This window comes from Argiope bruennichi, chromosome 7 (genome assembly GCF_947563725.1).
Source record: "Argiope bruennichi chromosome 7, qqArgBrue1.1, whole genome shotgun sequence".
NCBI classification, from domain to species: Eukaryota; Metazoa; Arthropoda; class Arachnida; order Araneae; family Araneidae; genus Argiope; species Argiope bruennichi.
Genome location: NC_079157.1, coordinates 13,664,262 through 13,689,873, shown reverse-complemented (window position 1 = coordinate 13,689,873; position 25,612 = coordinate 13,664,262). Strand labels below are relative to the sequence as shown.

The window sequence follows — 25,612 nt, the reverse complement described above, 5'->3', positions numbered from 1 at the left end:
ATGACGTCGGCATAAACAACACACAATACTAATTTATAGTGGTATTTCCGTTGATTGAAATTTAATTTTTTTTTTCTCATTGACAAAAAAGTTTCAGATTTTCTGACATAGAAAATAAAATAAACAATCTTAGATGCAGGCGTTGTATCAAATCCCCTCAAAAATGCCATTCCAGCAAAAGCACATAATTATATACAGGGTCGTCCAAAAAAAACTTCCCCTATATATGAAACTCTAGCGGTCTAGCAAAGAAGAGCATTATAAAGGACCAATGACAACACAGAGAGGAAAGAGAAAAAAAGTTTTTATTGGAATGGAAAGTTATAATTATAGCTTTTCAACGTGTTCACCTTCGCAGGCGACAACGCCTTGCATTCGGAAGATTGTGGACAACAATGCCGAACGTAACATGAAAGGATGAATCTGCATAACTCCACGTGTAATGACATCTTGCAATTCTGACACATCTCGTGGACCAGGCGTATACACCTTAGATTTCAGATAACCCCAGAACCAGAAATCCATAGGAGTGAGTCGGGGGATCGCGGTGGCCACGAAACGGCAAAGTTACTAGAGATGACACTATCATCAAAGTGTTGTTGCAGCACTGATCGAACACATTGGGCGACGTGTGGAGGAGCCCCATCTTGCATCTATACAATGTCCCTAATGACATTTCGTTGCTGCAATTCAGGAATAATGGAATTCTGCAACTGTGTCAGAATTGCAAGATGCGATAACACGTAAAGTTATGCAGATTCTTCCTTTCATGTTACGTTCGGCATTGTTGTCCACAATCTCCCGAATGCAATGCGTTGTCGCCTGCGAAGATGAACACGTTGAAAAGCTATAATTATAACTTTCCATTCCAATAAAAACTTTTTTTCTCTTTCCTCTCTGTGTTGTCATTGGTCCTTTATAATGCTCTTCTTTGCATATGCTTTACGGCGGCAATTTTCGTCACACGCTAATCGTTCCAACGCCATTTGTGGTTTTTAATACACTGATCAATTTGCGCAAGGAAAAAGTGGGCGTTGCCATTCGAAAATTTCAAAATTCTCTCACTGTAACCGTAACCGTGAGTTCTGCGTTGTTTAGAATCCTCACAATCTCCAGCGCATACCTTCAAACAACCATGTCTGAAATTTTGGTTCGATTGATTGAGCGGATAGGCCGCTAGGGTTTCATGTATAGGGGAAGTTTTTTTTTGGACCACCCTGTACTTTCTAAAATATGCAACGGAAATATTTGAAATGGTACGTTAATGAAACAAAAGAAATAAATTGCTATAAATGTACAAATAAAATTCGCATATAAATTAACAATAATTTATCTTAATAAACTTCTTATTTTGTTTCACAATACTATTAATTTAAGCTAATTTTGGAATAAATACACTCATTAATTAAAAATTGAAAGACCGATGAAATGTATTTTGATGAATTGCTTAATTATTTTCTGGCGTTCCCAGATTCCAAAACATTTAAACTAGCATTGCGATTTTGAAAAAAGTTATCAAATATTCCTAAAGGAAGAAATAAGTACTTTAATCCTAAATGAATTTAAACGAAATTTTAACAAACAAATATCAAGGAAATTTAATAAATTAAACGCAATTTTCAAATATTTATCCAGCTATTGTAAATTAGTAATTAGTTTCTTAAGCATATTGATTGTTTTGATACTAAAATGCATGCATTTGTCTCGTGACTAACAAAATTGACGATTCTATTTTTATTCACTAAGCCTATTTGAAAGTTCTTTTATTTGTATAATGCATTTCATTATTTTTCAGGGACAAGGATTTAGAACAACTAGTTAATTTTGAATTTTATTTCATGTGATTAATTAGAGTCTAGGTAAATATCCAAAATAAAATGCCATTAATTTGTTTCAAGAAATATTTTAAGTAAATAAAAACTGTTCGCTGTTCAAGTTATTAATTAAAAGAGTTCGTTTACACTAGAGAAATTTCATAAATTAAATGGAGATAATTTAGTACAGATCTCTTGAAATTGTTGTCATTTGCTAAAATAATGTAACTTGTATTGTGGACTTTGTTTCTAATTGTTTCTTACTGTCGTTGGAGAATTTTCTCGGCGGTTGAAAACAAAACAAACTAAAGAAAAGGAGAGATAAACAAAGTTCCATTTTTTAATGTTTTCGGAATTCATATTTTGAATAAGCAATCATCTTTATTATAACTTATTAATCCTTTATTTCTTTAATCTATTATATTATATTATCTGTAATAGCAAATTTCAATACTTTTTCGGCCATCTTATTTACGAATTTCGCTGTTTAAGTTGGATTTTTTTCCTATAAATGGAATCATGTAAAATGAAATTTTCAATCCTACGTAAAAATGTTTCACTCTTATTGCTATCATGTTCACATCATTCGCTAAAACTAATTCTTATCAATTTAATTTTATTAATTACTTATTGTAACCTAATTTGCTTGTACATCTCCACTCTTATAATTCAGTTGTTTATTTGTATTTTATATTTGAAGCTTCTTAATAAAGTTACACAAATGTACAGTAGTATCTCATCCAATGTAACTGAAATCTTGTACCCTATAATAATGAACAATGTTCTTAAAATAGTACTTTAAATATCATGTGTTAAAAAAAAATCATTTTTCAAAACGTCGATCGCAAGTCGTATTATGTCTTTTGCATAAAAGTTTACGATTGCAATAAAGAAATCGTATTATCAGCATATGTTTCTGAAAAAGGAATTTAGGATGGTCGCCAAGGACACTTATAATCTTCTTCAAAACAATGCAGTCTGTTTTATAGCGTCTACAATATTATGCAGTATACATTCACAACAAATTTTCACTTTCTTGTATGCGTATTAAAGGTAAAGTATAGTAAACGTTCAAAAGTTTTGAAATCGAGATTTTGACTAAATCTCCAAGTTTTAGACCTAACTGAGTTCAAAAAATACGTTTTTGGAAAATATCTGTATGTTTCAAATATATCTTATCAAAATCATTTTGAGCTGGTCGGTTGAAATTTGGTATACGGTCTTTACACCAAATTTGCAGATTTCTAACAAATTTTGTGTAAAATCTGTTCAGAGGAAATCCGTCTGTCTGATGGTTCGAATGCAAGTCATTTCTGTGGTGAATAGCATATAAGTCAGTTAACAACTCTTCTACCCGAACGATCGTTTTGGTATAATTGTTAAGTTACTGGACTGCTAACCACAAGGTCCCAGGTTCTATCCCCGTGCATTCACCTACCTCTAAATTGGTGACCTCGTACACTGAACCTTCAACCTTCGTATATCTGTTGTGGAGCCATCTACCCGCAACCAAAGTCGTCAGACTCACGTGACGCAGCAACCCCAAAGTCGCCAGACACACTTGGCGCATCAGCAGAAACACACGCTCGCCATAACGCTTGGAGCTATTCAAATAGGGTACAGGCCCATTAAGACAATAGCTACTACTAATAACTTAATATAACGCCATATCGTTCGACTCACTGGAGGGAGAGTGCTGTGGTGAATAGCATATAATCCAGTTAACAACTCTTCTACCCGAACGATCGTTTTGGTACAATTGTTAAGTTACTGGACAGCTAACCACAAGGTCCCAGGTTCTATCCTTAGCGCATCTCATATCACTAAAATACGACAATTACAAAGCAAAAATCGCTAGACAGGTAATATTCGGTGCACTGATTTAATAATGTAGATAGTTATCTGCCAAATTTTGAACCAAATCCAACAACTTGTTGATTGTCTGTTGGTATATACTTTCACGAGTATGGAAATACGATAAATTAAAAACGGAATGACTTCAATATATGAAATTTGATTTGTGATTTTGTGACAAGGGCAGTTTTGCGTCAAATCTCTGTTTGAATCGTTTGATAAAAAAAGTGTCTAAAGCACAAATTCGATTTTTGGATACTATTAACCACATGACAGAGATTAATCGCCAAATAACTCGCCAAGAATCACACGATGATTCAGTAAAAATGCCAAATTCACGCCAAACTTAATATTTCGTAACTATTGTACGCTAATGCCATACAAGGCGTCCTATGACATGACGTGCTTATTAGATAATATGCTAGAAAATTTTGGGGAATCCATTAATCTATGGCAATAAGTGAAAAATATTTATCAAGTACAATAGTGTTCGTTAACTGAAATTGAACAATTAACGACGATATCAAGTATCTTATACTACTTATCTATGAACGAGCAAATGAAAACAAACAGGTTTTTAGCTTTATTTTCAGGAAGTTATATCAGTTTCTTGGCAAAGTCTAATGCTCTGATAATAGCTATTAAAACAAATTTCCTATTGTATTGTTTGCTTTAAAATTTCCATTTTATTTCGAATACTTAGGTTCTAAACATTCAATTCCCAGTTGTAGAAATGACATGGCCATGCATTGCCAGGAAAGAGATTAAATCAGAATATAAAGATTTCATTAACAAACTTCAGAATTTGTTCAATGAAATGGAAGATATTTGTTGCGAAGATACTCAATTCGGCAGAAAAAAATGTATTATTGAATTAGATTTGAAATTTTATTAGATACGATAATATGTGAGTAGTTATTATCTGAACAATTACGATACCCATTTTAGTTATAAAAAAATAAAAAAAGGAATTAATCAATATTTTCATAATAACTGTCAGTATTTTAAATAGCACGTTTTATTTGGTAATAAGAACTTCAGACGATGTTTTGCATCTTAAAAACTGAATTCCCAACCACAAATTGGAAATTTATTTGGAAACATATTACTGGAAAATTTATATTTTTGTTTTAATTAAAAAAAACAGATTCTAACAGAAACAGAAAACAAATTCATTGCACTTAACTCTAAAAAGAATCAATTTTTACAATTATTTTAATCAAACTTGTAAGCGATAGCCATGCATCGAGGCATGATAAAAAAACCACAATTCTTTTAATTCTAGGTTTGTAACTTAGATTCATTCAACTGTCAATAACTTTTCAACTCCCCTGCAGCATTATATCATCTGCGCATTGCAACACACATACATTTTAAACTAAAATCATAAAAATAAAATCACTAAAAACCGTTGTTTTAACGGTACTAACCCTGAAAAAAAAACAGCTTGAATTAACACCTCCGAAATCAATGAACATCGATTTAGAATGTTATTGTTCTTATTTCACCGGAGGCTTCAAGATAGTAGCACCAAGAAAAAAAAATGGTGCTTTAATGAGACGCTATCTATGTCTAGAAGCGTGTCAGAATCTTCTTTTGATGCAGATGGCTAGATAGTCTTCAGGTGAAAGAAAAATGCTTTGTTAACTATTGGAAAAAGTTTTGCTGATAAGAAGTTTTTAAATGGTTTTCGAAGCTAGAACGGCAGGGAATTTCATACTTAAAAAAAGAACATTTAGATTTTGAAATTGCTGATGTTTATAATTTCAATCCTTCTTGATACTGCGAGAGTATTGATTTTCTATTTTCAATTAAAGTATGCTAAACCGAATAACAATTGATGAATGTTTTGTTAAGAAACTTTTACTTATTTTTTTATTTGAGTTACATTATTCTAATGACGTCATTCCAAAAGTATATTTTAAAATTCTGAATTGATTTTCAATCTTATAGCTTATTTCTAAAAATCGGTATTTTTTGTGTAATCCTAAAAAAAATTCCTATAATTCGATGGTTTTTCAAATGACGCCGATGATTAAGAGGCTAAAATTACAGAATTTAAATAGAATAAAAATTGTTCATAAGATATGTAGTGAAATTCATAAAATTAAGTTCTACATTAAAGGAACTTATCATTTTTTTCTTTCAAAATTAAAACTTTTACTGCCAATAAAAATCTTAAATGACAATGTTTTCACAGTTTTATCGAGAACACTCTTTGAATTTATTCTATGTCTAACTGCAGCTGATATTTAATATTAAAACAATATTGTAAAAAATTTAAATAATAAAACATTCGGAAAATGGATCATTCTTCTAAATAAATGGGTGCAAAAACATAATATAAATTCATAAGCTGACAATATTAAAAAAACGTGACGTATTCTGATTGTATAATCAAGAGATTAAATTGCTATTTTACGGTAAATTAATATAATATTGTTACGGAATTTCCGGGGTTCGTTTGGATAGTGGGAGTTATATGGTGTAGAGAACGCTCCATCATCAGGCGGCAGTAGAAAATAAAACAACGACGTTTATTTACACGAAGACACACAGGACAGCACAAGGACGACAACTGTATACAGCAGAGAAGACGATTATCTACAGCCGAGACGTGCACCATACAACAAGACTCTCTACTGCAAATAGTAGCTCACAGCTTAGTTCAGCACTAGCTTCACTCCATCGCTGCTCCGCTTACCTCTGGATGGCCAGTTCTTTACCGTCGATTCCGACTTCTCTCTTCTCTGTCGCTTCCGACTATTCTCGCACTCCACTGGTTCATGACTGCTCGGCAGCGGCAGAACTGTTTCCTTTTATAGGTCTCAGGAGGCGGGGCTAGAAGCCTCTCAACCAAGCAGGAACGTTTGAAGCGTAACTCGGTTTCTACTGGACGGTTCGGGAAAATTATCGATGTTTCGGGTATAATCTATTTTGGCGCCAAAGTCGCCAAGTTTGACGCCAAGCTCTGGGACCTCTCATGGAACCAACTATGCTGGAAAGCCGCATCACAGATTCGTAACATTATAAAAGAAATTAAAATTCCCCTTAAGGAAGACAATCAATAGCTTCAAAATTATAAAGAAAAAATCTATTCATAAGAATATTTGAATAATCGTTAAAAGCAATTACTAAAATTCATTTTTTCAGAATAATAAGAATCTTAAATGAATTCAATAAAAAAATTATTTAATTTAAATTTATTTTGAAACACATAAATAAGTATTTCTATTTCATTCGTTTATATTCAATGTAAGAATAGTATTTTAACTAAATTATTTAGGCATGTGCATTACATAAAAGTAATATTTCTGTTAATCGGATATTTCAGAATTCTAAACATTTCTTGAACTATTCATAATAACATGTAAATCCAAATCATTTTAAAATCAAATCAGAGAGAAATATTTGACAATTAGAAATAAAATTTTATATAATATATTTTGAGCAAAAAAGAATAAACTAAAATATATCTTAAAGCTCAAAACTTATAAATATTATGGTATAAAAGGATAAAAGACGTTAGTGTAATATATATGTAATGACTTGAATAAGAAAAAAATTATTTGTATAAGACTTGAATGTAAATATGCATTCCATATTATTTACATTTAAGTTCAGAATTGAAAGGAAATCTCCTATATAACCTAAGTGAATCAAATTAAAAATAATTTTATTCATCTTATAATTTTATTCATTAATGTTTAAATCTTTCAGAGATGTAAATAAAGTGTAAATTTATAAAGATGTAAATAAAATGTAAATTTATAAAGATGTGTGAAACAGAAAATTATTATATAACTACGTAGGTATAAGAGCTTATGGATTGAAACGAGTTAGTTTGTTTTGAAAGGTATTTCTTGCTTATAGATTCTTCACCTTATGGGAATAAGTCTTTGCACACAAATCCGTTATTTGAGAATAAAAAGTAGCCTTTTAAAGATATCACAATTTTTAAGCAGATCCATTATTGAATATTTATTTAAAGGATGTGATATTCATAAAATATGTAGAAATGGAAGAATAAGATATAATCTTAAAGAACAGGATGAAAATTCTCAAAATATTGATGTTCAATTACAATCTGTTTCATACAAATTAAAGATAGGATACAGAATAAATATTTGAAAATTGAAAGTGAAATTTTATTACTTTAAATTTAATTTTGTTGTGAAAACTCCTTTGGGTTTAAGTTTCTCTTATTTTTTAAAAAGTTTTATGTAATATTTATGATGAAATATCCTCTTTGGAAGGAAATGTCTTAAATTTCATTTAAATTCCTTAGATAACATAAAGCAATATTAAGACATGTAAGTGAAATATTTAAAATAACTTCTTATAAGATTTGATTTGATTACTATATTTTGAATAAAATCATGGCAAGCTTTTATATTAATTAGATTCACGCAATTTGTTCATACACAGTTGTACCTTGGACGTTTGATGCAAAAGTAGTTCAAAATATTATGAAAAGGTGACCTAGTGCACCAAGAGCTATAAAATTTGACGTGTTTTCGTTCTTTAAAAATTTTCTCAAAACTAAATGAGGGTGAATAAAATTGTAATGAGGGTGAATTAAAGTGTAAAGTGAAACAAATTAATTAAATTATATTATAAAAACACTTTATTTTCCATTTTAAAATAAATATAACATTTCTTTAGATTATACCCAAGAATTCATCGAAAATCTTACAGCACAAAACTGAGTAAGAGGGAAATATTTTGAGTCATAATTAGGTAAATAAAAAGAAATGGTTGGTTTGATAATTGGATTTGCTGCTTCACTATTCTGGTTTCCCCTTATCATATCCAATCTTATTGTTCTCTCATTTATATCTCTGATTTCGATTTTTTTTTGTTAATCCTGACAGTACTGAAGGGCCCCAAATGTCTATTCAAATAAAATACCGCAGACATCCGAGACACCGAAATATCAAGGTGACGATTTCTTTTCCAATCGAATCTGTCACCAATATCTTAATGAATTTACACTAGCTTGCAGCTTCTGATTCCCACAGTCAGCATTCAATTTTGAAAAAAATTAAAGCCGTATTTTATCATATATATAATAATTAATTTTAGTCTGCTTATGAATCACTCCGATGGAGTCAAGTGTCATGACATATCGTAGTAGAATGAAAATGTCACTTCCGTGAAAGCTAATAGCACATTGTCATTCGCAATGTGCAATTAATTTCGCTTTCTTTTTCTATATCTAAAGTCTACAGATAAGTCATATCGTATCACTGACTCGTCGACCCGCCTCGAAGACACACGAAAAAAAAAAAAAAAAACTGTATGACTGGACCGCCATTAAACGGGCGGGACCTGACGGGAATTATTGTAGTTCTAAGAGCCGTTACCGACCACAATACAACCCTTGCCTAAGGAAGTACGCCTGGTAAAAGGAGGAACTTGAGGAGTAAAAGAAGGAGGCTGGCGAGAACCAACCACCCTGGCGGAAGCTTCTCATCCTCATTTCAAATCCCCTCCCCCCTGGGGATTAAGCCCTTTCTGGGGATTATTATCTCATTTCAAGTCCCCCCTCTGGGGATTAAGTCTTCTCTGGAGATTATTATCTCATTTCAAGTCCCTCATTGCTCTCATTTCAAGTCCTCCCTGGGGATTCAAGCCCCCCCTAGGGATTATTATCTGTGCACTTATCCCCCGGGGGTTGTAAATACACAGAAATTAAATACAATCTTTATTCCATTGATTTTAATGATGGCAGATAATAACGTTTTTAAATATTTGATAAAACACTGAAAACATTTTGAACATTTTCACAATAAAGAAAAATATCGGATTTTCTAGATCATATAAAACACCTACTGCGTTTATTCTAATGCAAACTTATGCTCCCAAATTATTTGCATTAATCTCTCTTTGATGTACCGCTTTCTTTTATGAATTAAAAATTCACACATATATACTTCTAACGCTTTATATTGAATATCAAAAAATTCCTATTTTTGTAAGCGCTTATAAAATATTTTATGAAATTTATTTCATAATATTTTCTCAATCTTTTCTATCATAAAAAAAAAACCATATTCTTTACAGTCCTTCGATTTTTCTCTGAACTGAGATCAAAAGCTAGAAGTATCAGTGAATGATTGCTTGGAGTGACAAGAGACCGATTACAGTTGCTTCGAAGACTCAGAACACAAGAATAAATACTGCCAATGATGGATGGTACACGGAGTTCAATAGTATTCCCGTACAAGTCTATTGAATAATGGTTTAGTACTAGGAGTGGGCATTTCAAACACAACATTGATAAATCATGAAACGGAAATATTCCTCTTTGACAATATCCTTTTGGATAATACAGTTGTTATTCTAGAAAAACATTTTTTATCAGAAAAAAATTTGTGTGGATTGTTTTCCACTGTTCATCATGTTTTTCATTGTTCATTATCCATCAAAAATATCGCCAATCAGAATTTTCTCGAGAAACTATATATGATTATATAAAATTAGCGTAATATCAGCTGAGATATTGTCAAATTAAGCTTACAGGTACCCAAAAGGAAAAAAAAATCGCGACTGACGTGCATCGTTTTGCTTTACTTTGAAATCCAAACAATTTCTTATTGATTTTAAGTTAACTCTATGAATATGAAAAAGCCTCAAACGCCCGTTCAATAAATTTATACCAAGTTCTTCCAGCTTTCGTTAAGTATGATTGCTTAAATATCCGTGGCGCGTACTTTGTTCTTTAGAGATGCTCGCTCAGATAGGTCGCGCGACAGGGAGGGGCTTTTCTGAGAACTCTCAAAAAATATCCTAACATGCACTTTGCTTCATATTTATAAGTTAATTGCATGTCTTGGTTTTCATATCAATCCCTTCTGATGACTAACTGCCATTGCAATTTTTGGCAAGAGTAGAAATATCCTTGAAGGAAAAACATGTGTTCTAATATTCTGAGAAACTAAACTCGAATGATATTAGGAATTGGAGATAAATATAAAAATCACAGATTATTATATTTATGAGATAAAAATATTTAAATTATTCTTATGATATTAAAAGGCTTTAACGAGAAAAGAATCATTATTGGAGTTGTTGATGTCTTGTACTAGTATTTGTTTCTGTTACCAGAGAGTACAGTATATTTATATGTAATTATAAATCCACTAAAAATATAATTACTAATGTCAACTGAGTAATCATACTCATTACACTCCTTTAGAAAGGTAAAGCTATTATTCTTTAGCCAAATATTTAAAAGGCAAAATACTTAAAAATATTGCTTCAGGCTATGAAAAATAAACCAATATTTTGCCTCTTTTCTGTAGTAACATACGAGAAATTTAATCCAGAAAATACATTATTAAGTATATATTTCATACCAGAAAATACATTTTTAAGTATATATTTTACTCCTGAAAATACATTTTTAAGTATATATTTTATTACAGAAAATATATATTTTTACAATTCCTTATTTTTTCTTTTCAAAGATATTAATTTCACTTCTGGGCAATTTTTGAAACGATATTAATTATTTAAAAACTTAGAGAATTCTGATATAAAGGCACCTATAGGTATTTATTTAATGAATAATGCTGAAATTTTAAATTACTCTACTACTATTTTTTTTAATTTCTCTCCTACAATAACATGTTGGGATTGATTGTTCCTTGTTTTAAGGAGACAGTGGATTTTGAAATAGGCAAAAATGGACGAAAACATTCAATTTTATTTTTATTGTTTTTTCACCAAAATATATATTTATATTCAACTAAAATAGTATTATAAAATGTATTGTTCAATAAAATAAAAAATGAAGGGTTAAGAGGAAAAAAAAAAACATTTTAATGACTTTTCTCAGAATGATATTGTAATCAGATTTAAATATCTTTGAAATGCTCCTCGTGTCTTTATTTTTGAAGAAATTATATGAAATTGATAATAAAGATTTCGGTCAAATATTAAATGAAAATGGGGAATGCATTTTATGTTTCGAGTCTTCTTTTAGCTCGTTAAAAAGTAGTTTTAGTTCAGAAAAATATAAAATACCTATGAAAATTCAGTAAGTGTGCATAAAATTATATCTAAAAAATTAGCATTTAATTGAAATTACAAAATTATATTTAGTTTTGTTCCAAATAAATTTATATTGGCCAATAAGAAAAAATAATAGAAAAATTAAAAATTAAATTTTCTGCAATATTTTGAAATTTAAAAAAATTATATATCTTTTACATTTTTTAATAATATATTTTGCTTTAAGATGTTTTTTAAGAGAATTGACGTATTTATATTTTAATATATATGCATAAAAAATTTCATAACCCTGAGTGAATAATCCACTGTCCTCTTAAATTAGTGATTTAACTGTGACGAAAGAAAACGTATGTGCACCGCTCAGATTGAAACAGAAATTCAGAGAATAAATGTTCCGTGAGAAAATTATGTATTTTTTTATTGGTGAAGAACGAAAATACATACGAAGGTATGTTGCCAAGACACTTGAGCAAAATTCTCTGAAAAATTTTAGAACCAGAATTGATTAATAATTTGCATCATAAAAACTATAGATTTAATTTGTTTTTAAGGTTTTTATTAATGAAAAATTAAATATTTAATTAATGAGTTTAAGCCTTACTTATATTTCAACGTTTGTGAGTCACGTTTGATGATTATATAACAAATATTGCAATCGTTAGAAGAAATTGAGCTGTCGGGGTTTTCTAAAATGATCTACTTTAATCGACAATGATAAATCATTTCAGAATAATAAAAAAATAGTTTGTTATATTAATACTGCAAGTAGACAGACTTCAGACGATAAAAGGATTATAGTACTTTACAGAAAAGTAGTTTTTGCATAAAAAAGCCCTTGAAAGAGTTTTAATCCTAGACAGCTCCGGGCCTTTCATATAGTCTGGAATAAAACACATTATTTTTTTTTCTAATCTTTATTTTTATATACTTTTTAGCTGAATTAATTCTATTTAATGATCATTTCTAAGAAAAATGTTCCTTCCTTGAAGTTATTTTTCCTTCTTTTGTATAATAGACAGATACCTTATTTCTTTCAGATCATCTGAAGCTCATGTTCAATAAAATAACGACTGGTGTAATGAAGCAGAAATGAGTAAGATAATTTTCATTATAGTTTTTATGACTTGATATTAAATAAAGATTACTATTTAGGTTTAAAAAAATAAAATAAAGATAAACACTTCAACTAAAATTCACGAATATAAAACATTCCTTAAAAGTTTAATTTCCGAAAACTAATTTAATTCCAATATGCTCGTTGTATAAATAATGTTGTTTTTATTCAATTGTAAAGAAAGCGCGGTTGCTTGAAAAATAAAGATTTCGTTTAAACGAAGTTACACATCTCTATGATAAGCGCTAAATAGAGCTTTTATATCCTTACAAACACTCATTCTGAAGTTACTTTTAAAATCACTGATCAAATGGATTGTTGCAAAATGTTTCTCAAAAGAGATTTTATCTTTAATTTTAATTCATTGAAAAATAAATTTCAAAGTCAGTGTTTACTTTTATTAGTTTAATATATTTATGAAACTAAATTCATTTATTTAATATTTTTATTCTCTAATAGCATATAATATTTCTATTAAAAGGACTGTTAGTAATCTGTTTTTGAAATAAGTGCAAATTTATATGAAAAAAGGGCATGCAAGCAATTATTTCATACAAAGACAAACTTCTATTTTTCAGTAATATATACAGTATATAAATAAAGGTTTCCCAAAATGAACGCAATATTTGAATCTGCCACTATTCTTGCAGTAAAGTGTTGACAACCCTATTAAAAAAATCCATTTGATAGCTGATAGTTTAAGGTTAGTAGAAATGGAGCGTTATACGGTAGAACAACATGTTAAAGTCAATTTTGAATTTGATTTAAAAAACACAATTTTTTTCTTTAAATTGTTATATTTTTATTGAATCGTAAAGTACACAGGATAAGACCAAGCATGGAATAACACATGCATCCACGGTGTAACATTCCCCGTTTCCCAGTACTGATAAGACATTTACAGCCAGCTGTGTCGTCGCTGTTACTTACTAAACTCGAGATAGCCAGATGGTGGATCTTTTCACCTGGGTGGCCTCGCATCTGTTCAGTAGTCACTACAATGAAAGACCACATGTGGAATTCCTCGTCCAAGAGCTATTGATATTACCTTCAAAGAGAAAGGGGTGTCCAAACATCTGGAAGCTAGATGTTTCTCTTTGTGAAAGAACCTTCCCACGAGCCACTGGCGCCACTGAGAAAGCATATTGCTGAACCCCGATTAGTCGAAAGAGAGCTCAAATGACCAATGTAAATTAAGAGGCGGAGATTGTCGCCGAAATAAAGTGCGGAGAGTTTTTTTTTTTTTTTTTTTTTTTTTAGGAGAAGAGAAGGAACGAATTACAGGAGCCTGTTGGACTACACCCACGAGTTCGGAGTCCGTGAACCAACTGAGTTTCAAGAAACCCTTCAACTTTGACTGTAGTATCTCCAACTACAGGTGTAAATAAATATTTATTTAACCAAGATTAGAACAAGTTTTTCTTTGCATATATATGGCTGTAAAATGAAGAATTGTCTGGAAATTCTGCTTCGTTATTTGATCGGTTTAGATCATGACATTACAACGGGTTTGCTGGCGCATATGCACTCTTTAGACGAAATTTCCCATGACCATTTTGCATAAAGGTGGCTGAATCTCGTTGATGCAGCTTTGAATTTCCTTCTTGTTTGTAGCCTGATTGGCATAGAGCTTTGACTTCAAATAACGCTATTAAAAAAATCCAATCGTATTAAATCACATGATCTAGGGGGCCAATTTCCAAATTTCGGACTGTGGCCGCCGGAATTTCCTTTTTTTTTCAAATTGTTCAACAATGAAAACATATTGTTCTTTCTTGTTACTCACTATTCTTATTAGCTCTAAGCGATCAGCTGTCAAATCATTTTTAATATGATCACCAATAATTTAATCACCACACACACGGAGAGTCTTCGGCCGGCAGGGTTCGAGCTCGTAACCCAAGGGATGCGAATAGAACACCCTAATAACCAGGCTATCCCGACACAGGCCATAAAAGTTCCATAAAGGCTGTATTGTTTTTAACCTGACACTATAGCTTTCAAATTCAAAATCTAATGAAAAAGATTTTCCTTGCTTTAATATTCTTCAAAAAACTCTTACAACTATTTTTAAGAAAACAATTTTAGCTTTAAATGTTTAAGGAAAAATATAGAACGTATTGTGAAAAAAATGCTTTTCTTTCTCGAGATATTTATTTTCTTGGAAATCAAAGATCGATCTTTATTTTAATTTTAATTTCAGAGTCACAAAACAGATTTAAAATTCTTATTTTTAAAGGATATACTAGCTTCATATCGAGATTCGAGATATCGCACTGAAAAACATAAATACAAATGTTGCCAAAATAAGCAATAAATACAAATGCTGCCAAAATAAGCAATAAATATAAATGTTGCCAAAATAAGAAATAAATATACATGTTGCCAAAATAGAAAAATACAAATGTTGCAAAAATAAAAAAATAAATACAAATGTTTCTAAAATTTAAGCAGAAAACTGAGCGACAGTATTTCAGCTTTCTTTATATTTCGCATCACAAAATCCTAATTGCGCATAGAAGTACACTTGATACAAGCTGGGCAGACATTTTGGATCGTTTTGAATGTTTATAGTTAATTGTATTCACTTACGTGTCTGAGAAGTAATGGCACATTTGGGGTTTCGACGTCAACTACGAAGTTTTTGATGCCTTTTCGCCCCAGCTCCTTCAGAGTTTTTCTGTAGTCATTGTTCTCTTCGAATTGTTTCACAATGACTCGTCGGAGTTTGATGATGGGATCTTTTAACAACTCTTGGAGCCGGATTAGGGCTGTAAAAGAAATGGAAGATTTAGATTTCTATGAAAACATTTTTTGTAAAGTTAATTTGATTTCCAAAGTTTACGCAAAATAATATTAAATCCATCGGAAAATGTATGCATACCATTCAAAAAATTATTTTGAAAGAAAATAAAATGAATTTGATAATTTTGTCCAAAAACATCGTAGGATTACGATGTTTGATTAATCTGTTTAGTTTAACGTTTCATTAATCTATTTGTTCTTCGTCTGACTTGATAAGAATGCAAACCTGAAATTTAAAGAAAAAATAACATTAAAAAAGAATGTAAACCTGATTCTTTGCTGTCAGTCTATCGGTCTGTCAAAACCGGTGAAAATTCTCACAGTGAATACAGAACAGAACGCCGTCTCATACCCCCGTATCCGTGACCATTCTGGTCACTGAACGGTTTGGTAGGCATGTTACGGGAATTTTATTTAATTAACAAAATATTTACAGTAGGAAAACGAAACAAAAATAACTATTTACAAAATTTACAATTATATAAGAAATTATATTATGATGAGACCGTTTACATAATTTTTCAACTTAGAAATATAATTTTTAGTAATTAACTTAGAAATATAGTTTTTAGTAATTAACTTAGAAATATAATGCAGATTGAAAGATAAAATTTGTAAAAATATACATATAATCTGTGTTCACATTTTTTAGGTTATAGTAGATCAGGATGCAGTTAAAAAAAAATCAGATGGAAAATGATTTGAGGAAATGGAAATGAAGAAAATCTCTGTTTGATTGAAATGTGTGACAAGAGACTGCAGTGCTTGTTTTTTCCCTTAGTCTTTTTTGGTATGAGACTTGATGTTGAGTGCTATGGAGGCGAGAATAGGTCTCTATTTCCACTTATAAATTTGATTATACTGTGGATTTTTTGCCTGGAAAGGAAGTTGCCGGCGACTCTTTTCAGCCATTCCTGTTCATGGCTTGGTGATGGTTTTTTCATATGCCAGGAGATTGTAAGGATGCATTCCGTAGCATAATGAAGTGCGGTGCCTATCCCACCACAACTGCACTGGTCACTCTCAGACAGGTTGAACCTTTTGAGGTAGGCAGGAAAAGGGCCGTGTTCTGAGAAGAAAATAATTTCCTCTCTGTTCCAGTTAGTGGGATTAAGGTTGACTGAAGGTAGGATATTAAAAATTTTTTCTGCCTGTGACACCATTGCTCCAATATCCTTGCCATTCCTCAATCATGTCCTTCCGGAGGAGGGCTTTTATATGTGGTTTTGGTATCTTTGTTTGCATATAAAATTGCCCATTTTGCGTTGCGTCCTTTGCCAGTTGATCTGCTTTTTCGTTGCCTATATTGCCCGCATGTGCTTTAACCCATGAAATTTTTATTGTTGGTTTTGAAAGCAGGACACCAAAAATTTCTCTTGCTTTTTGGTTTGTGGTCTTTGGATTTGAATTTGCCATGATACTAGCTCTATTGTCAACATGTATTTTAAAAGTATTGTTGAATGAAAACTGAGATGTATATTTTACTGCTTCATGAAGTGCAGTGAGTTCAGCTTGGAAAACGGTATTGTTGTCATTCAATTTGGCAGACCAGTGGTAGGACCAGGTATCATTGAACAGAACACAAAACGCAGTCACAGTGAATACAAATAAAGGAACTTTTATTGGCCTTACGTTTATACCTTATAACAGGTGTTAGTTTCTTTCCAAATTTTGAATGTTCTTTTTAATTTTTCATGTTTAATTTTCGAATCAAACAATTTTCAGACAATTTCATACTTTTTCATGTATTAGAACATGTGATCACCTTGATAATTGTATTCATGTTGATAGTATCTCAAATTTCATTACCACAGATTAACTAATTAAACATGCAATAGAAAATACCATGCATATTTCAGAATACTCAAGAAAAAAGTATTATTTGTAGTACATTTTAGATAAAAATTATAACGTCATACGTTTTACCTCTTTACAAAAGACCATCTCTATCCCTATCGTTCTTAAATAATAAAATCAATATTAATTACTAAATCGGATTGAAACAAATAGTGGTCCAATAGCAGAGGGAAATCAGATATAAAACAGATTTGGAATTTTTTTTAAAAAAATAAACTTCCAAAATATGGAAATGTGCCAAACAAAAAGGACAGGGAATAAATTAAGTATGATTAAATGAAAAGTTAAATGAAAAAATGAAACAACAACGCTGGTCTATTAAAAATATATTGAAGAATTATTATATAAAAGAAACTTATTGTTGTTGTTGTTGTCTTGTCCAGTAGTGCAATAGGATTAGATCTGTCCAAAAGTGCCTTAAACGACCTTATTGATTCCAAGAATGATAAGATTCATTTAAGAAAATACTGAAATATAAGTCCTCGAGTCTACGAAAATGGAAAGGTAAATATAAAATAAATAATGCACACCTCAGCTCAATAAACTTTGCTACAATCCAGAATAAAAAAATGATGTTTATGAAAATGTAAAGTTTGAGTTTCTATACTTTCATGTGTTCACAAAACTTGAAATAAAACTAATTTCTAGGATGGGATGAAAACAAATGATTATCTAATAATAGAAAAGAAATGCATTACCAAATACAGAAAAAATATTGCTTATCGATGGAAATAAATATTGCTATCCATATGTGCCTTCATAAACTCTTCTAGGTTCTAAAAATAAGTTTACGTAATAAAATTACATAATAAAAACTAATCATTATTTTTGCTTGCATTTACTATTCGCGTACTTAAAAAACACAAATTACTAAATCAGAACTGGGTCAGAGCGTTAGAACAGAAAGCAGAGCGCTACCCTATATTTTAGATAATTTTTATATAAAGATATTGATGTTCTTTGATTATATATTCACGGAACGTGAAACAATGAATTATTTTCAAATGAAATTAATGTATCATAAAATTTTGAAACTTCCCTTCTTTCAAGACAATATATGATGTCACTAAATATGCGTTTATATTAAAGAGTCTCTAGAATTTTGTTTGAAGAGTTAGAAAAAAAATGGATGTTATTGAATTTCATTGGCTGCATCTATTTAGCAAGGCTAAGTCTACGTTAATAATGTTATGTAAAATACGAATTTGCTATAACATGGTATGGGGGGATCCTAGCACAATCCACTTCTTGGCGTCTTTTTGAATTCTCGCCAAACGAGTGGCGATAACATCACCTATGTGGCAACCTGGTCGGATTTTTTTAATTTATTTTTATTTCATTTATTTTACTTCATTTTTATTATATTTATTTATTTATTATTTTATTTTATTATTATTTATTTATTATATTTATTTATTTATTATTTTATTTTATTATTATTTATTTATTATATTTATTTTTTATTATATTTATTTTATTTTATTTATTATTATTTCTGGCCTTCAAGTATCGTTTTTTAATTGAAAAATAATAATAATAACAAATATTCAAATAGTATTCAACTTGGCGAGATTTCAAATAAGTCGCCAAGAGGTGGGCCCATCTAGGATTTTACCCATGGTATTTGTTGATACAAGTGTATTAAATAGATCCATCGAACTATTTCTGTTGGGCTCAAAGGAAAAATGTAGAAATATTGTTTTGTCATCGCGGATATTGTAATCTAATTAGATTATGTAGAACATAGATTTAGTAAATGTGAAGGATATAAAATGAACGCATTCATGATTGAAGCCTCGGATTCGGACCACTTTCTAATAAGATGCTTACTTATTTGCGCTGTTTTGGTTCAGTTGTTTCAGTTTAGTTGAGAAGAAAATATCCATATGGATAGTATGTATGAATCACAGGTGATTCACGTGTTGAGCAACATGTTTAAACAAGAAGATATAAATTAAATATAGACTTGTTCTATTTATTTCAAATTCTATATTAACTCAGAACTTTTGCTGTTAGCGAATTTGAGTGACAAGGCAGTCAATGTGTTAAATCAATAGACAATAAATAATGCGTTTACATCCAACGGTATGGAAATGTGACACCTAATAGAATTACCATACATAAATAATGCTGAGATTTTTGAACCGATTATCAATCAATAGATATACTTAATTGGGTATCCATCTATCACTCTTTTTGCATAAAAAAAAAAGTGGTGGAATCAGCATTGTCAATCAAAAGTGGTTCAATTTTGATAAATTATTATTGCTTCACAATTCTTATATCTAACACGTTTAGTACGACACGATGATGATAAATCATAACATTACGTTCTATTTTTCAAATCATTTATTTCTATTTTGAATGAAGACATTATTTCAAGAAATAGTGTCGCGTTTTATAAAGTGTTAAGTTGTAGGACTATTCAAATCACAATTTCCTGATGAAATGAGCATGAATCGAATGACTCCTTATATAAGTACTGATTTCATTTGCTATTGCACCTTATTGACGTTGCAAGGAACAAGCACAAAAATGTGGGCTATGCTTGTAACTTGCGCTACAAGCGGCAGCAAGCTCTTGTTGCGGTGTTTAATTCATAATAACTGTCAAAGAAGATTGAACAAAAAATATCTGCAATGTTATTTTCACATCTTAAGTACTAAAATCGGCAATAAGCTTTATCTGATTAAATTTCCCTTCGGAGTCGGAGGGTTTCAGGTTTGAGACCCAATTCCACCGAAGAACTGTCTAGTGCACGTTAAATCCATCGGGACCAAACGTCTCCCACTGATGTGTTGTGGAAGTTTGGAGAGGGGGTGCAAGATCAGGTGCCATCCTCGTCATCTGACTGCGGTTCAAAATTACGAGGTCCGTCCCAAAATAGCCCGAAAGTTGCTTTCAAACGGAGCATTAATATAACTAAACTAAACTAAAAAATAGTTCTTCAATTTCCTAAATTTAATTGTGACTGAAATTTCACACTGAAATGTGAATTCCAAAATTTATCCACAATTGATTGTGGACAGTTTTGTTCATATTAATTAAACTTTTTAAGATGATTCATTTTCTGACCAAATATAAATCAGCTCTTTATAAAAGCAAAACTTCTCTATAGAATCTGTACCATTATATGAAAAAAGCTCAATTAAGGTGAAGATTTTAATCTACTAAAAGAATATATATACTCGAAGAAATTTTTTTTAATACTTTTATTTAATTATTTTATTAAGAATACTTTTTATTTTATGACTTATTCTCTTTAGCAAAATTTCTTTCATGTTTGTCTAAGCCTAAAAATATATACGTGGCCGTCTAATCCGAATGTTAAAAGCAAACGTTGTTGTTTTCAAAATTCTCGGTTACTTAAGAGAATAAATTACGCAATAAAATATACAGAAGAATATTTCTTTCATCTCAGAAATGTTCAATATTTGCTATAATATGCGTTAAGAGACAATATATATATATATATATATATATATATATATATATATATATATATATATATATATATATATATATATTAAAATTTCATTCCATATCAAATTTAATATTCGAATTGGATGATGGAAGAAAAGTTTTTGTTTGTTTTAGTAGCATGCAATTTAGATCCATTCAAGAAAAAGATTGATGGGACTTTATTTTTCGTCGGTAAAGTATAATTTCAAATGCTAATATTTATCGAAAAATCGAAATGTATATAAAAGGAGGGGAAAATTCCAAAATTGGAAATTAAGATTAAATTAATACGCTTTTCCTCTTCATATATCATTTCATCATTTTTTTAAAAAAATTATTCTTACTTTCAATAGGAACAATTTTATAATTTCACATCTTATGAAAATATAGAAATCTATGGAATATCTATAAATATCTATAGAAAAAAAACTATAATTAATGTGAATTTTCAACAATATTATAAATTTTGTTTCCATGCAATAGGATCTAATATATCCATGATATTCTCTAATGCACTTACAATCCAAGTAAATAATTTCGGATCAAAATAAACAATAGCCCCCTAACAGAAAAAATATGCAATGCCGGATAGCAAATAAATAATGCTAAAAGAAAATATTACCAATAATCTCAATTCGGTCCGGAAAAGAAAAATATAATGAATGACTACTTTCTATTCCTGCTCAGCTTTATTCACACATCAATCAGTTTACACCTCTCAATTCAGACTTAAGTATCTGTAGGGCCACGGTGGCTTGGTGGTAATGTCTCAACCTTTCGGAACCGGAGTGTTTCAGGTTTGTGACCCAATTCCACCGAAGAACCGTCGTGTAAGCGGGTCTGGTACAGGTTAAAACCGTCGAAGGGAAACGTCTCCCCACCCTGGTGTGATGTAGAGAGGAGGATACCTGCCCGGGTATCGTCCTGGTCATCTGGCATCGGTTCAAAATTACGAGAATAGCCCTAGTGTTGCTTTAAAACAGAGTGTTAATATAATATAACTAAACTAACGTAATTGTATGTTGTTAGTTGTCAGAACAATTTCGCATCCAATTATGACGCAGATCAAAATGGCAGGAACATTTCTAACACCATCCAACATTACAGACGGTGGTGGAAGATTATATTTATATTAATGTTTCAGTTATATTTCTATCCTATTTACAAATCAATTTGAGATGGATCAGAGATTACATCTGGCAAAAAAAGGTTGAATATGAAACTTTATATGGAGAATCAAGATCCTACTTTTCATCTCATGAAATTAATTAACTGAGACACCGATTTTAAAAGAAATAATTATTTTCATAAATTAAAAAAAAGAAAAAAGAAAGAAATGTAGAAAAAATATTAAACAAAAAGTAACTAGCAAATAGTATAATACTCCATCTTATACTATAAAATTCATTTATATGATCATACAGATAAATTTGATCTGAAAACTGAACAAAGTTCAAATGCATTCAGAAGAAATTTTAAAGAAATTGCATTTAGGATGGTAATTTAAATATATTTATTCGCTTGGAAGTTTTCGAATATACTTGAGGTTATTTTTACATATCAAAAATGTAATTTAAAATAATACCAATAAACTTTCTAAAAGTCAATTTGTTGATAAAACGAAAATACATTTAAACATTAAATATTATATCAACAAAAATGTGAAGCAAGAATGAGAATGAGACAACTGTTTTCGAACTCCTACGATGTTTCACAAGTAGAAAATAATATTTGAATGAATAAATATTTTTTTCTTTCACCGTCTATGAAACGAATGCAAATATTTAACTTATATTTAAATACACTGAATATTTTTACATAAATAAAGAGTATTATGGCAAAGAAATAATACATGATAACTTCCTACTTGAAATCATATTATTTGTATAAAACGTTCAAGTCATATTTAAATGTTTGAATTTCTGCAGTCTCATAAGCAAACAAAATTGTTTAATATGCTTACTCGCTTTATAGAAATAAGAGATAAAGTGTTCAAAATTGTGTTGCTATACTGATTTTAATGCTTTATTGTAAGAGCAATATAGTAGATATGCAGAAAATAACCTTTGTCACTATACAAAGAACTACGCAAAATATTTGAATCACTTTCATATAATAACATTTCTACACTGGCACATTGAAAAAAATTAAAATGCAAAAATCGCATTTCATGCAATTGCAAATTGTTATTGTACTATTTTTAAAGTGGCTAACAACAGTGTCCAACAAGTGAGAAGAACAATGTAACGGGTATGCAATCAGTGAAATTCTTATGAAAAAAATAAATTCAAAAGGTTGGAAAATTATTTCAAATTTTAGGCTTATTATAAAATGTAATAAATATTAAGTTATCCCATAAAGCTATTCTAAACCTAAATTACCTCAGTACAATCTCAGCGCATTCATATTAAAGTTCAAGTGCTATGATAGAAAAATGTTAAGAGTAAATTTCCAGTATGAGTTTGTGTAAGAATGACGTATTATGCCAATTCATAGAGGTAGAAGCTACAATTCTTAAAAAGTATTTTAAAGACGTTAAATGTATTTGCGTTGTTATACATATGCAGGGTGCACCATAAATTCGTGTAAACTTCAAAAAATCATAATAAAAAAAGTAATTCTCAGAAATGTTCCGGTTCGCGGAAGTGTGTTCAAAATGTGATTGGATTTTTAATAATTAAAATGATTCAAAAATGACCGACAGATGATGCTCACAGGTCAAAACAAGATGGTTTTTGAAAATCAGGAACACAAGGCTGGAAATGGACACTTTATTCATTGCCAGCAACATGCTATCTTTACTGGATCGAACATTAATGATTAAACTGTTCTAAAAGAACGGTGAGTCTATGATTAAAGTTCTGCAAAATTTCCACACGTTGAAAGGAATCAAGTCAAATAAAAACTCTATTCCACTTCATTGCCAGCAACATACTATTGTTACCGGATCGAACATTAATGGTTAAACTTTTCTATAAAACAATGAGTCTACAATTAAAGCACTGCAAAATTACCACAAATTGAAAGGAATCAAGCCAAATAAAAATTCTATTTCATTGAATGAGATGCTGAATTTAGTATGTCGTTTTGAGTTAATGGAGAGTTTGGAGGATCGTCCATGAGGTGGCAGACCATCCGTCATTGCGGACCGCGTCCTTATCGTAAAAAGTGTCATGGAAAATTTGACTGCCTAAGCATCAAAGAGGAGTAGCAATCAGTGCATGTGAAGCTGAGAGAATATCAGGGCTTCCGCAAACTTCGAGTCTTGCATTCTGCAAAGTATCGTGAAACATCCTTACAAGATAAAAGCACTTTCACGATTATTGCTTTCAGATTTCGATCAAAGGTACGCCTTTGCAATATCGTCGTTTACATAAATGGAAAGGGAGTCACTACAGTACCTGAACATCATGTTGATAGATGAAGTCCACTTTTTATTGCATGGTGGCATACATATGCAAAACAGTCGTATATGGGAGATATCAAATACCTGTGAATATATGGCCAATCCTCTACATTCGCCATGTGTAGTGGTTTGATGTGATTTCACCGAGTTTTTCATTCTAGGCATTCTTTTTTGAATAGCATTGATCTATATACGGTTGGAAAACCTATTCCTCATTGAAGAATGGTATTTTACAAATTTGCGAGACCACACTGAGACTACTTTGCAGCAAAGTTATTCGTGTACTGAAGTCGCCATCAGGCAAGATGATGGTCCGTCTGAAAATGCTTGTGCAGTTAAGATGTTTTACTTTTGTTCGTTTCTCACAGTCTTCATGAGATTTTAGGAAGTAATTTCAATTAAAAACTAATTAAAATTTATTGTGCAGTTGATTTTTTGGAGGAGAGAAGTTTTCTCTGGCCAAATTCCAGATATAATTCATTAATTTAAAGAAAGATAGAAATAAATTATAATTCATTATTGGTCGGTGATAAATGTGGTACCATAAAAATTAAGCATGAAATAGAATTTGTAAAAATGTTTAAAAATTAAATATATTATATATATTTTAAAAAATACGTATTATGTTCCACTGTTCATCTTTATTCAATAGTTGAGGTACTTTTCTCTAATACATCTTGCAAGAAGAAGATATATTGATTACATGAAAGGATATCCATTAAGATTGCGATGATATTTGTTAATCAATCATAATTATACAAGGGTCTCCATTTTATAAAAAAATATTATTAATAATTTTTTTTACATGTTTTAATGTCTGTTTTAAATGGTTCTGGTTTATTAATAATAATATTCTTACATATTTTTATGTCTATTTCAAATGATCCTGATTTATTGATGTTCTTTTTTCAATTCTCGTAAAAAATCCTTCCACTCTTTCTGGCTAAATACATTTTAAGACTACTTATGTTCAATCAAAATGTATAGTTTATTAAGTAATATCATTATGAAATACGATAATTTATAGATGCGAATAAATATAAATATAAGACAAAAATATTGAAAAATGTTAGCTGATTATTAGTATGAAACTGCTAAAATCTATCGCCAACAAAATTAAAAAACATACTGAAAGAGCTAAAGGAAAATAATATTTAAAAATATCTCGAAGTTAATGTCAAACGATATTTATTAATTCCAAATATTTTGGAATTAGAAACATTTTAAAGATTTAATATGGCAGACGATTTTATTTTCTGCAATAAATTGTGAAATGATTCA

General features: G+C 30.3%; 1 protein-coding gene across 1 annotated transcript in view; it reads right to left on the bottom strand.

The window, feature by feature from the left end:
- LOC129976140 (glutamate receptor ionotropic, kainate 2-like) overlaps positions 1-25,612 on the bottom strand; it is a 435,413-nt gene that overhangs the window by 187,188 nt on the left and 222,613 nt on the right. Inside the window, exon 4 of the mRNA XM_056089551.1 lies at positions 15,394-15,572. Coding sequence (XP_055945526.1) covers positions 15,394-15,572 — 179 coding nt within the window. The remainder of the gene's footprint in view (positions 1-15,393; positions 15,573-25,612) is intronic.